Source organism: Neopelma chrysocephalum, unplaced genomic scaffold, assembly GCF_003984885.1.
Source record: "Neopelma chrysocephalum unplaced genomic scaffold, ASM398488v2 Primary Assembly neopelma1_24, whole genome shotgun sequence".
NCBI classification, from domain to species: domain Eukaryota; kingdom Metazoa; phylum Chordata; class Aves; order Passeriformes; family Pipridae; genus Neopelma; species Neopelma chrysocephalum.
Window position 1 is genome coordinate 22,214,630 of NW_020897693.1, and position 12,616 is coordinate 22,227,245.

Here is a 12,616-nt window from a genome sequence, read left to right on the forward strand (position 1 = left end):
CCTGTGGGGCTCTGGTATCATGAAAAACATCTGACTCTTCAGCAAAAACAATGAGACAGTATAGGAAAAAGCATAACTATGTTGTTCAGCATAATATGATGTTCATGCTGATTTTGGACACCAGGTTTTGATACCAGAGATGACTGATCTGCACTGACCGGTCTGTTAAGGCCTGACTGAAATAAATACAGCCCCTCCATTGATGTTAGGTGAGGACATACCTTCAGGATACAGAAGAGCAAAACTCATCTCCACCAGTAAAGTGTCAGGAGGCCTTCAATTTAGCAGTGCCTCAGGAGGCTTAACTTTCTTGCAGATTTCCATATGATTATAAAACACTTCCACTCCTGAAACTTCAGCCTAGTACAGCAATTAGGTTCCTTTCTTCAATAAGGCCTTAGAAGTTCTTGCTATGGCAGTTTCCCAAAATATGTCCCTGTTGTGGACTCCAGCATGGCCAGTCAAGCTCTGGATGGCACATATCACCTGGCTGTTAACACTAACAGCAGTAGTGTTCTACATTGCTTCCCTTCCACTGTGAGGTGGAACTCAGGCAGACACCACCAAACAACACAATAATAGGCTTCCCCTTACCCAAGAGGCCAGCTCATGCCCACCTTCTAACCCCAGTTCTGCTATGGTTTATTCTGAGACTTGACACAGACCATTGCAAAGTCATGAATCTGCTCAAGAGGCAGTCCTAAATTCCAAAGGGACATGGGAATCTCTGAAGTAAGAATTTTTGAGTTTAGATACACTAGGCGAGTCACTTTAAAGCTCTGACCTGGTAGGCCCCCTTCATTCACTAATGAGCCTTTTGCAGCTGATTCATTTTTCATCCTTTCAGCAGCAGCAGCTGTTGCCTCTGACTCAGCCTATCCAAAAAGTACTAATTTGGAAGTTTGGCCAAGGCTGATCTAGTAATGGCATGCACACAGGAGATCGCTGTGTGCTAAATGCTGTTCCCCTTTCATCTGTGTGGAAACTGAACTGGGAAGCTCAGAGCCCTGGGTTACTTTAAGCTTCCCTCTGCAGTAAGTCTACTGACAGCTTTGCTAGGGAAAGGTTGGTGAGGACAGTGATCCCGAAACCTCAACCTGATACACCAACAAATGGGAGAATACCTTTTTATCCTGCTATGCTATATATCCTCTGGCTTTTGGCACTGCTCAGGACCATTGAACCCAACAGAATCTAATATCTGGGCAGATTATTTCATCCTTTAAGAATGACTCATCTGTGTCATGAGACTTGTCAGAACAAGCACTCAGTTAATTTACCACTGGCTGGGCAGAACTGCAAAGACTTATTAGCCCTGTCTTGCTGGAAAGTCTCTCTCTTAAGCACACTTCGTATTTTCACTCTAGATGTGGTTAGGTTAGCTGAAAGTATTAAGTCATCTTTTTTACTGGCTTTAGAGGAGTTCAGCACCACAAACAACTTCTCTGCAGAGTCCGGTGGGGAAAAAAAGAAAAAACCAAAACAAACCACTTGATCACTCTTCAAGTCATCCTATTCTACACAGTGACAGAAGTATTCCACATGACAAACTTGGCTTTTCCAGAGACCTCAAAGTCTTACAGACTCCCACTTATGCAAGTTCAATCATTCTGAGCTACACTTGCTTGAACCAATACAGACTCAATCCAGACTCTAATAACTCAAGAGCTCTAAGACACACAGAGTGAAGCTGAAGAACTAATTTTCAAAGAAAAGTAAGAAATTTCTTCTACTAAGAAGAGCTAGCTGTGATAGACCTTTCTAAACTGCCTAACAGTTTTAAGAGTGTTGGGCAATTTAGGAGCTAGCAAGGCAGTAGTAGGAAAAGTGGTGTCAGACCCTCATAACCTGCACTGAAACTTAACACCTACTCAGTAAGTGGTCTTCTCTATTCACTAGCAACACAAGTAATTAGAGAGTGTTTTTTGGCGAGGGAGGAAACCCAGTGAAGCTATCAGTAAGCTTGCTTTGTGACTAGAGCATGACTAGCAAGAGGCATCAAGGTCTGGTGGGATGCTGCTGCTACTTTGATTTACCAGTCACAGAAGACACCATCAGCTCTGGCAGAACAGGCAAAGTCCCACACACTCCACCCACTCAGAGTCTGCTGGGGATCAAATGGCACATAGAAAGTAAATGGCAACTTAGTATTATGCATACAAATGCAGTGAATAGAAGAAATGAGATTTTTCAGACACCTTCATTTAGAAGACTGTACTGCTATACAGATGTACTTCAAAGAGTTTGGTTTTGTATCTCCATTTTCCCAGTTCCTACCAACAGCTCTAAGCAAATCAATGGATATGATACAGCAAATTGTCAGAAGCATACCTAGCAGCAAACATGAATTCTTCCTTTCTGTCTTTCTAGCTCCTCATCCCAAACACTCATAGGGTAAACATAGCTGAACTGAAAAAAAAAAGGCCAGGATTGGGTAACTGTTCAAAAAACAAGCTTCTTCCATGGCTGGCAAGAAAAGTCTTCAGAGAAGATGTGTTAAAGAAGTTCTTGCCCTTCGAAATACTGCTTGTCCTTTGACACTTTCACTATAGCCACTGTAATCAAACCACAAGCATGTCAAAATATCCAGCTTGAAAAAGCATGTAGTAAAAAGAAATCCAGCTTATTAAAACATGTAATAAAAAAAAACCCACAAAAACTCAGGGATAGCAACTGCCAATACAGAACCCATCTGTAGCCCTCAATGCCTGACAAAAACATAAGAAAAGATGAAAAACCACTCCTTCCATTTGACATAAAAAGAAGTTATAAAACATACAACCCAAAACCCCACAGTATAACTATTTTCCAAACAAAATCTTCAGGAAATAGATCTCCTCAACACCTGTTAAACTACTGTCTTGTTTCTCTGCACTTCTCTGCTTTTAAGCAACAAGAAATACAAGACCGTACATATTCTTTGCGTCTTATTTATATTCCCTGGTAACCTAGACAAGTTCTTTGTCTGGAACTATTAAAATGCCAAGTTAAAGCCACAAAGATGACTAGGGGTCTGGAGCATCTCTCTTAAGAGGAGACTGCAGAAGCTGGGTCTGTTTTGTCTACTCTTCAAGACTGAGAGGGGATCTCATCAATACATACAAATATCTCAAAGGCCAAGAGGGTGCCAAGAGGATGGTGCCAGATTCTCTCCAGTGATGCCCAGCGACAGGGCAAGGAGTAATGGCCCTAAACTGAAACATAAAACGTTTCACCTCACCATGAGGAAGAACTTCTTTACATTGAGGGTGGCAGAGAACTGGAACAGGCTTGCCCAGGAAGGTCAAGGAGTCTCTCTCTCTGGAGACATTCAAAACCCACCTGGGCATGTTCCTGTGTAACCTGCACTAGGTAACCCTTCCTTGGCAGGGGACTTGGACAATGTGATCTGCAGAGGTCCCTTCCAACCCTAACTATTCTGTGATTCTGGGGGAAAAAAAAAAAGATTCTCATAATGCTTTATTAAAGGGACACTTTTCACAGAGTCATAGAATGGTTTGGGTTAGAAGGGACTTTAGAGATCATCTGGTTCCAACTGTCCTGCCATGGGCAGGGACACCTTCCACTAGATCAGCTCAGAGCTCCATCCAACCTGGCCTTGAACAGTTCCAGGGATGGGGCATCCACAACTTCTCTGGGCAACCTGTTCCAGTGCCTCACAGTAAAGGATTTCTTCCTAATATCTAGTCTGAATCTACTCTCTTTCAGTTTAAAGCCATTCCCCCTTGTCCTATCACTGCATGCCCTTGTAAAAAATCCCTCTCTAGCTCTCTTGTAGCCCCCTTTAGGCACTGGAAGGTTGCAATGAGGTCTCCTCATAGCCTTTTCTCCAGGCTGAACAACCCGAGCTCTCTCAGCCTGTCTTCATAGGAGAGGTGCTCCAGTCCTCCAAGCATATTCATGGTCTGTTCTGGACCTGCTCTAACAGGTAGGTCCATGTCCTTCTCATGTTGGGGACCATAGAGCTGGATATAGTACTCCAAGTGGAGTTTCAGAAGAGTGGAGCGGAAGGGCAGAATCACCTCCCCCAACCTGCTGGCCACGCTGCTTTTGGTGGAGCTCAGGGTTGGCTTTCTGGGCTCAAGTGTGCACTGTCAGGTCATGTTGAGCTTCTCATCAACCAAACACCCAAAGTCTCTCCTCTCCTCAGAGCTGCTTTCAATCAGTTTTTCTCCTTTCCTGGTGTTTTTGAAGCACAGCTGCCTGACAGAGGCTCAAGAGCCTTGGAGGCACACAACTCCAGCTTCTACCTACTGTCACAGAGCCAGCCAAAACACATCACTGACTTTGAGATTACGGATCCTTACACCAGAGGCTGACATTTTCAAGTGGGAGATGCTGCAGCTTAATGACTGGAACTAAGGCCTAGGCAGAAGGGACTTAGGCCTAGAGAAATGCACCACCGATAACTAAGCTGAGGTTTTGCCTCCCTGCCTCAACTTGCCCCTTCAGAGGGGTTTCCTGCCTGCCCTTGTTAAAAAATGGTTTCAGTTAGTTTGGAGCACTCAATGTGATGATTTAAGGTTTCTTGTCAGCCATGTAATTATTTTCAATTACAAAGATTTACAGATTGATTGCTTTACTATTCACGTCTTCCTTTTCTGTACCAAGAAAGCCAACCCAGAAGGCAGGATTTCACAGTTCAGTAGTTCTTCCACACAGGTCTCTCTGTCCAGGAATTTACTTCACCTATACTGTCATAAATAGGACTATCACGTGGCTAAAGATCCGTATGCTGCACTACCATCTTGCAATGCTACTGTCTGTTTTCTTCTCCACTTCTGCTTCTTGTATGCCAACTGATTTTTTTTTTATATTATTTGTGACATTTCATTAAGTTTCATTTATTGTTCTGAGGCGCTTATTTGCTCAGCATTCTCAAGTGGCTTCCTTCAGCTACATATTATCTACACAGCATCACCAGTCATGTCAGAGTAGTTCTCACTAAACCAGCATGAGTATTTCTCAGGGCAATGTAATTTAACAGGATAACAACACTGTAAAAATGCTAGATTGAGTTTTGGTTACAGAAAGTACCAAGAATCATACCTCAATGACTGCATTTTACCTGGATCATTCCTGTCTCTGACAGACCAAGTCTGATTGATACTATTATCATTTCCTGCCAGCCAGACCTTGGGGTCTAGGACAGGGCCTTATTGAAAAGAGGAGACTGTTGCAGCCCAGGTTCTTCCAGACATTTCAGTTGATTGGCAGATGCTGTTACAAAACCTTGTTTCCTTGAATACCACAAGAACCAAAACAACATGAAACTGTTTTGCTTGTTCTCCTCTGCACCTTCCGGCCAGCATTTACTTTCAAGTTCCTCCTGAGCTTCTTACAGTTTTTTCTCCTCCTTTCTAAAGTCCTACTGTTCCTCCTCACAGCCATCCTCCATCAAATGTGTATGAGACAATTCCTGCTCAGCTCCAGCATTCCCTTGCGTCAGACAATAATTTCAACTCCCTAGCTCCATCAGAGATAGTGTGGTTAGCTGGGGCTTGGGGGGGTTGTTTTGGTTTTGTTTGGGGTGGGTGTTTCAGGTTATAGGTTTTTGGAGACTTTTTAAACATTTATCTACAAGGACAGCTTTTGTACATTTTGTACATTTCAGCAACATTTAAGTAAAAATGTAGTGGATGTATCCACTACATCACTACTTGCGCCTTTTTGTCTAAATTGTCAATCCAGCAGGACAACATTTTAAATTTGGTTTCAAGACCTGCAGAACCATCTTATCTTCAGAAAGGCTTATGAGAATGAAATGCTGATTTTACATTATAAAATGTCATTATAATAGCTCAATCCTGTGATATTCTGAGAAAGAGGATGAAGTGGGAAGGTCAGATTATTCAAAAAACCCCCAAATAACTACTTAAAAGATTTATTTATTTATAGGTTCATGATTCAGAGAACAAAATCCCTTCCACTACCCTGGTCAACACAGAATACATATGTATAGACACTGATCTAGCAGGCAGATTTCACAACCACCACCTGACTCAGGCTTTGGAAGGGAAGCAGTAAGCAAGAGTGACCAAGACAATAGGAGAAGTTATAGCCTGTCAGTTAAAAACAACAACACAATCTTTCCCAAATCATGCAAGACCAAAGCAGTTTCAAGTTCCTTACACAGAAAAAAAAAAAAGAAAAAAAAAAAGAGTATTTCAGATGCTCCCTGGGGAAGAATGCAGTAGAGGAAGCTGTTGCAGCATGCCTGAATGCCACAGGAAGCACAAAAGGGGAAAATTCCTGAGTGTTCCCAGTTTCCTCAGAGCTGGGGCCAGAGCTCAGAGAAATGCTGAGATCACCACCCTGGTGAGCCCTCACACTCACATAACAGCTGGACTCAGATGTGCCTCCCATGTCATCACAGGAACACAAAATGGTAGAATGGTAGGAAGCAAGCATCCAAATCCCAACTCTTCCCCAATATGAGTGCTCCCATTTAATACTCCCTCAACCTAGGGGGAAAAAAAAACAACCAACAAAAAAAAAACAAACAAAAAACCCCCTGGATCTGTTTTTGTCCCCCCAAGAGTAGTTATATGACAAAAGCTTAAAACGGGGGAAGGCAGAGGTTATGCTCCCCCGTTCTACAGACCCTGTTGCTGAACATGCCTTACACACACCTTCCTGGTCCTCACTTGGCTTCTGCCAATCAGTCCTGACATGAGGCAGATACAGGCCCTGCCCACTGACTCAGGAAGCCCCATATCTGTGAGGAGGCAGCTCACAAGCAGATTGTTGGACACTTTCAAGAAAAACACAAGATCCCTCAACACATGGGGCAGCCCACATCCTAACAGCTGACCTCATGCATGTTCCCATTTTCAGGGAGCTGAAGAAAGCCTCTCCTGCATGAGACTCCCCAGATAGAGGGTTCAGTTCAGGCTCAGTTAGTTCTGAGGCACCAGACACCCACACAAAGTTGGAAGACATGGCACAGGCCCTTCAGGAGCTCTGCACCCTTCCAGAAAGGCAGCTGAAGGGTAGGCCAGATGTGCCTACATCTGAACACTTCCCATGCTAATTAATTCAACAACCCTACAGCCATTCCCAGATCATCATCTAGCCCTACATCCATGTGCCCTACTAAATTCAGGGCCTCTCTACATTCCATGAATTCTCTGAACTAAGAAATCTCTCCTCCTCATTTAAACATTCACCAGTTAATGCAGTTTTTCTTTCTCCCTGCAGCACATGTTCAGATTTCTCCCATCACACCTTCTGGATTATAATTCAGTAGAGAAGCAATAAACCACCAAGTGTTATTACGGCCAGATGAAGTTCACCAGTTGACAAAAATGAAGACCCCAGACACAGTGAAAACAAATAGTACAGAGTGTCCCTACACCAATTGTTTCTGAGATGTAGTAATTCTATGCCAGGCTGATGTCTCTTCAGCTGCTCAGGGTAGCTCAGTCTACCAGAAAGTTTGGCAAAAACGCTCAGACAGTGGTTATAGCTTTCTTGGTAGGGGAGTGAAAGCTTCCCATGTAACTTTGAGATCCATTTACTGTATGGTTCAATCTCTTTCCAGTTTGTAAAGTTTCTCACAAAAAGGAAATGGAAGACTCAAAGAAATCATGCTAAAAATAGCAAAAATGCTGCCCCCCAGAGAGAGGCACACTTGGGAACTCTCCCAACTGTGTATGCAGACTCCTTGAGAACAACATCTTATGCCTGTGAACTAATGGGAAAAAACAGCTTGGAGGGAAGTTATTTTGATGCTGATAAATTAACATCCAGACTGTAAAATACAGTTCCAGAGAAAAACCAGGAGTCCAATTACTAAACCTATCAGTTACTGTTTTGTAACAGATTTCTTTTTCATAGTGACACTGAAAATTTCAGAGAATAGCACATGCATTTAATCAGAGAGAATAAGCATTATAGGTGAACAATGTAAACAGAAATCTGAGAGCTCCTTTACCCAGAGCTTTCCTGATTTTTATTCATTTGTTTCCCCATCTCCTCCATATGATTAGGGAAAATTATATTTGAAGTCTTTTAGGGGAAGGAAATAACAGAAAACCCACTGTATTAGTAGTAAAGCAACAGGCAATGCAGAACCACATTCAGCAGGCAGCAGGGAGCTACTAGGAAAAAAGGCAGTAAAAAATGCCACAACCCTTTCTTAGAAACTTCTGGTAATTTTCCTTTCTTCCAATCTCCTCCACCCCCATACAATTTGCTCAGTACACAGGAGTTACTCTTTCTTACCAGATATATCACACAGACACTGTCAGAACTTTCTTCCTCTTGCCAACATAACTATAGTCAGGCTGTCCAAAGGCTGTTGCATTCCATTTCACAGAGCTGATCACGTCACAGCCTGCAGAACCATCCTTTATTCTGCCCCTCGTCCATCCCCTGTCTTTTCTATTCACTTTTTAGAAAAGGCTACTTTAGCCACATTTAGCATGAGGATGCTACTCACAAGAACAGCTATATTCTGGCAGTTGACATGGAGAGCAGAGGACAATGCTCCTAGGAGACAGATCAGCTTCTGTGGAAAGCAACTCAAGTTTAGGAAAGAAGGGAGAAGTGCTAAAAGTTCCTGCTTCCCAACTGGACTTCCTCATAATAATCTGTATCTTTCATTAGGATATTAATGAAATACTTAACAACACAATCTAAACATACAAGGGTCTCTCCTCCCAAATCACTGCTTACTGGTCAGAGCACTCAAGTGGAGTTTGACAACATGTCCTCCAGCTAACACCACATTCCTTCTGTGCATGCACACAAGAGCCTTCTAAAAATCTCACAAGAGATATGCTAGTATCAAAGTAGGAAAAGCCCTTTTCCAAAACGTCTGGATTAGATCTTTTCACCAAGGACTCAGGCATTTTGAAGTTACTATTTCTAAAACACGTGATCAAGACCTGGCACTGTCAAGATATAGATTTTCTTCTCTCATAGTCACCCAGCAACAAACCTCAAAATCGGTTCTTAGTTCTTAACCTGATGTTGCAATTGTGCAATGGCCATTTTGTGGTTAAACACCATTATACTGTGTCAACTCTCATCAGAAGTAAAAGTGATTTCCCTAGAAATAGAAACAGAATTCAATGCCTGGAAAACTAGAGTTTTCCTCAAAAGATAGACCCACTGTTCTTCTTCATTCTCTTTTTCTCCAGATCTTACCCGAGGACAAAGAGGGAAAGAGCCTCTCAAGCATTGGGATAAGTCACTCAGATTATGACACTGGACTTTTTTCCCCCATTTTTCTTTCTAGTTGGTATGCCTTTATTAATAAGGAGGGTGGAGGTGTCTGCTTATATTAAATGCCATGCTCTACTTTCATAGCCCTGCCCCCACAAGCATCATAACTTAAAGCCATGAATGCAAATCACAGCAACCTAGTTATTGCACATCAAAGCTGTCACTGTCACTCTTATTTTCAGGATAGAAGAGACAACCAGACAGCTGACATTTACTCTTTAGCTCACAGGGTAAACAGAAACCAAATCACAATACCTTTGCTGCTGCTCTGGAAGGACACTGATCCCACACTACCCTGCAACAACCATACTGCCAGGCCTAGATTCCTTTCTGCAGTAACTCCACAGGGAAGAGTCAGCTACCAACTGTACCAGTGTTTCCCTCTTAACAGCTGGGCTTTTTGAAGTTCTCTCCTCCTGCTCTTTTTAAATCCCTTATCAGTAATGAAAGTTACTGCAGTGTGTAGAACACACTCCAACAAGAGCACTCCTCTGTTACAGAAGCAGTTTGTGATCATGTACCTTTCTTGTTCAGGGGCACATACCTCTGCCAATTACAGAAACTGCTTGCACTGAAAAGCAAAAAGACATTCAAAGCTTTACTTTAACACAATTAAAGCAGTTTCAAAGTAAGAAGCTGTCATCATGTGGCAGGCAGAACAATATGGACCATTATTATGTGTTCTGAAGACCACTGCTTGGAAACTTCTAGTCCCAGTCTAGCACATTTACTGGCAACAGATTTCCAGTCTAGACTCCACAAAAAGCCCCCAGAAAAGTAGTTTTCCCATAATGCTCCATTCTGAGACAAGGTCACATGGCTGCACGTACAAAATTTGGACATATTAAGTGACTTGCACTCCTCAGTAAAAATGGTGAAAACCAAGGTTCATGGGAATGGGAACATAACATGGAAATCCTCTTGAAGAATCATGTCTACTAGACTGTAGTGAATTCCTGTCTAGAAGTGCAAAATACCTGCACAATCAGAGATATACTGGAGTCAAGGAGATCTCCAGGGCTGCAGTGGCCTGCAGGAACAGGAAGGATGGATTTACAAGAGGTGCTCCTTGGTCAAGAACAAACAGCTACTTCTGTAGCATGTTCTATGGCATCCGTATTGGACCCAGTCAGGGGCCATGATTGTTCCATGGTTCATCACCTGATGAGACTAACCAAACATGGCATGTTGCTTTCAAACACTACTCTTGATGACTTAACAAAAAGAATTGCTTAGAAAACCACAAGAAAGTGTCTCACCATTGCTGCATAAAACTGCTTTATTCAGCATACTATTTTCTAATAAATCATGCCCTGGGGAGCACTCACACTGGGGTCCATGATAATGCTGAAGACAATAGAAGAGCCTGTTGCTACTGGGAAAACTGGGAACATAGAAGCATCTTTCCAAGCAGAACTGCAGCTGGAGAATTAAGCTTCCTTCCATCAGTATCCAGGGCCTAGCCAGGTCTGGCAACATGTTTTTTCTTGTCACAGAGCTGGATAAACTGGTAATATGAAGCTCTCTTGTACTGCTGGTAGACTTTCAGTACTGATAGTTAGTCTTGTCTGGGGGTATATACCCACGAAGAAGAAAAGGCATACGGTATTACCTTGCCTTCTAGAAACAACTCAGAATGGGCTGCCACCACTGCAATTTGCTTAACTGAATGGATTTGAGTCTTCTTCCAAATGTTCCCTCCATCTGCTTACAGTCAAGTAACCTTTTGAAAAAACCATCTTCAGTGTCTCTTCATGGATTTCCAGATGTTACTCGGTTGCCCTGTTATTCAGTTATCTCATGCTACTTAGTTTTCATGGGAAGTTTGCAGCTCTCCTTCACTAATGTATTGCCTATAAATTTAAGCAGCAGAATACTAAATCCCTCTTTCAAATTGTAAACACATTAGGCAAAATTTTCAGTAGCGTTTGCATGACTTGAGACATCCTCTCGCAACTAATTACCAGTGGAACACAAGCACTTTGGAAAATTTCATCTGATGGTAAATGCACCCGACATCAGAGCCATCCCACCAGATATCTTCCTAATTTAAAGATGCCATGCTATTTTTCTTCACTATTTACTTGTTTAGCTGCTATATCACTTCATAAGGACCCATTCAAGCTGACAAAAGAACTAACAATTTAGTGGAATCTAAACTATACCATCTAGAAGTGAGGAATTTCTGACACAAACTTTATTGTAGAAAGACCCTTTTCTGGCGTTCTGCCCCATCTCCTTTCTCCCACCTCATGCACTCTTACTACTTGTTATACAGAACCCATTACTCTGGGCAGCTATTTCCTTTCCATATTTGTCTCTATTTTATGCTGACAGGAACAAAAGAAAGAACAACTTTATTAAAAGGATCTATTTGAAAGTCAGTATCTCACTTGCTTCCCTGCATTTAGAATTGCATCTTATTGCCCTGGTTTCTCCCCTCTCAATACATCAGAGGCATATTAATTCAGTTCTCAACATCTACTGACACAAGGCACTTGCAATAAGGGATATAGCAGTTAAGGTCTTATGTCTCCAATTATTTTTATTGAATTGCCTCTTCTTTTAAAATTTGCAGTCTTGTTAAAAGTACATTTGAAAAAAAGCCACAAGTTTGCTACTAGCTATTTCCAAGTAATTAAATTCATTAATCCAAACAGGGACCAAGGGAAATAAAACTACTTTCTCCTTCAAGCTTTTTCCCCTCCTCTTACTCCATAATAATTATTAATGCTCTTAACCCACTAAATATTACAACCAGCACTTATTCATTCTGCTTTTTGCTGTCCTTATCTTTCTCTTGCAAGCTTTAAAACAGTAATTGCCCTGAAACTGGAAAGAATGAAAGAGGGTTCCTCCCACAGTAAATATAAAACTTGATCAGCCCCTCAAAAACCAGGCTGTTTGTTGTTTCCTGCATTTTTAGTTCTTAGATTTTTAGTTCACAGCATTCAGATTTACAGTTTTACTTTTTCTCCAGCCTGCTTCTATCATAATACTGAATATTTCATTTCTATCATCACTACAAGTGTTTTGAAAAGAAAATGCAGAAACTCACACATCCCAAAACCAGCCACACACAGATGCACAGTAGCTAAGTTTAACTGCAAATTCAAAAGCCTGTGCAACTAGAGCTGGTTGCACAGCAACTTGGTGACTAACTTCCTAAGGAGACAGCTGGCAGATTTGCATAGCTGTGTCTGCTGATGCATTTGCAGAGACAGAAAAAAGGAGAGGACAAGACAGAGTGACCGCAGAGACTTGAGGCTCTGTCACCCTGTGCTTTCTGTCCAGCACAGGGCACCCAGATATCCCACCTTCACTCAGTGCAGGTTCAATTGAACATCTAATGTTTAAGACGCTCCATCCTTGTTGTACTTAATAG

At 42.1% G+C, this 12,616-nt stretch overlaps 1 protein-coding gene across 5 annotated transcripts in view; it reads right to left on the bottom strand.

Annotated features, from left to right (window-relative positions):
• Positions 1-12,616, bottom strand: part of SUSD6 (sushi domain containing 6) — a 106,102-nt gene that overhangs the window by 26,231 nt on the left and 67,255 nt on the right. The window contains exon 1 of one of the 5 annotated variants that reach the window (XM_027707885.1): positions 222-465. The exons of the other annotated variants lie outside the window; for them this stretch is intronic. Within the exon in view, the coding sequence (XP_027563686.1) occupies positions 222-249 (28 nt within the window). The 5' untranslated portion in view covers positions 250-465. Of the gene's footprint in view, positions 1-221; positions 466-12,616 lie in introns of those variants that run through there. 5 annotated transcript variants of the gene reach the window in all.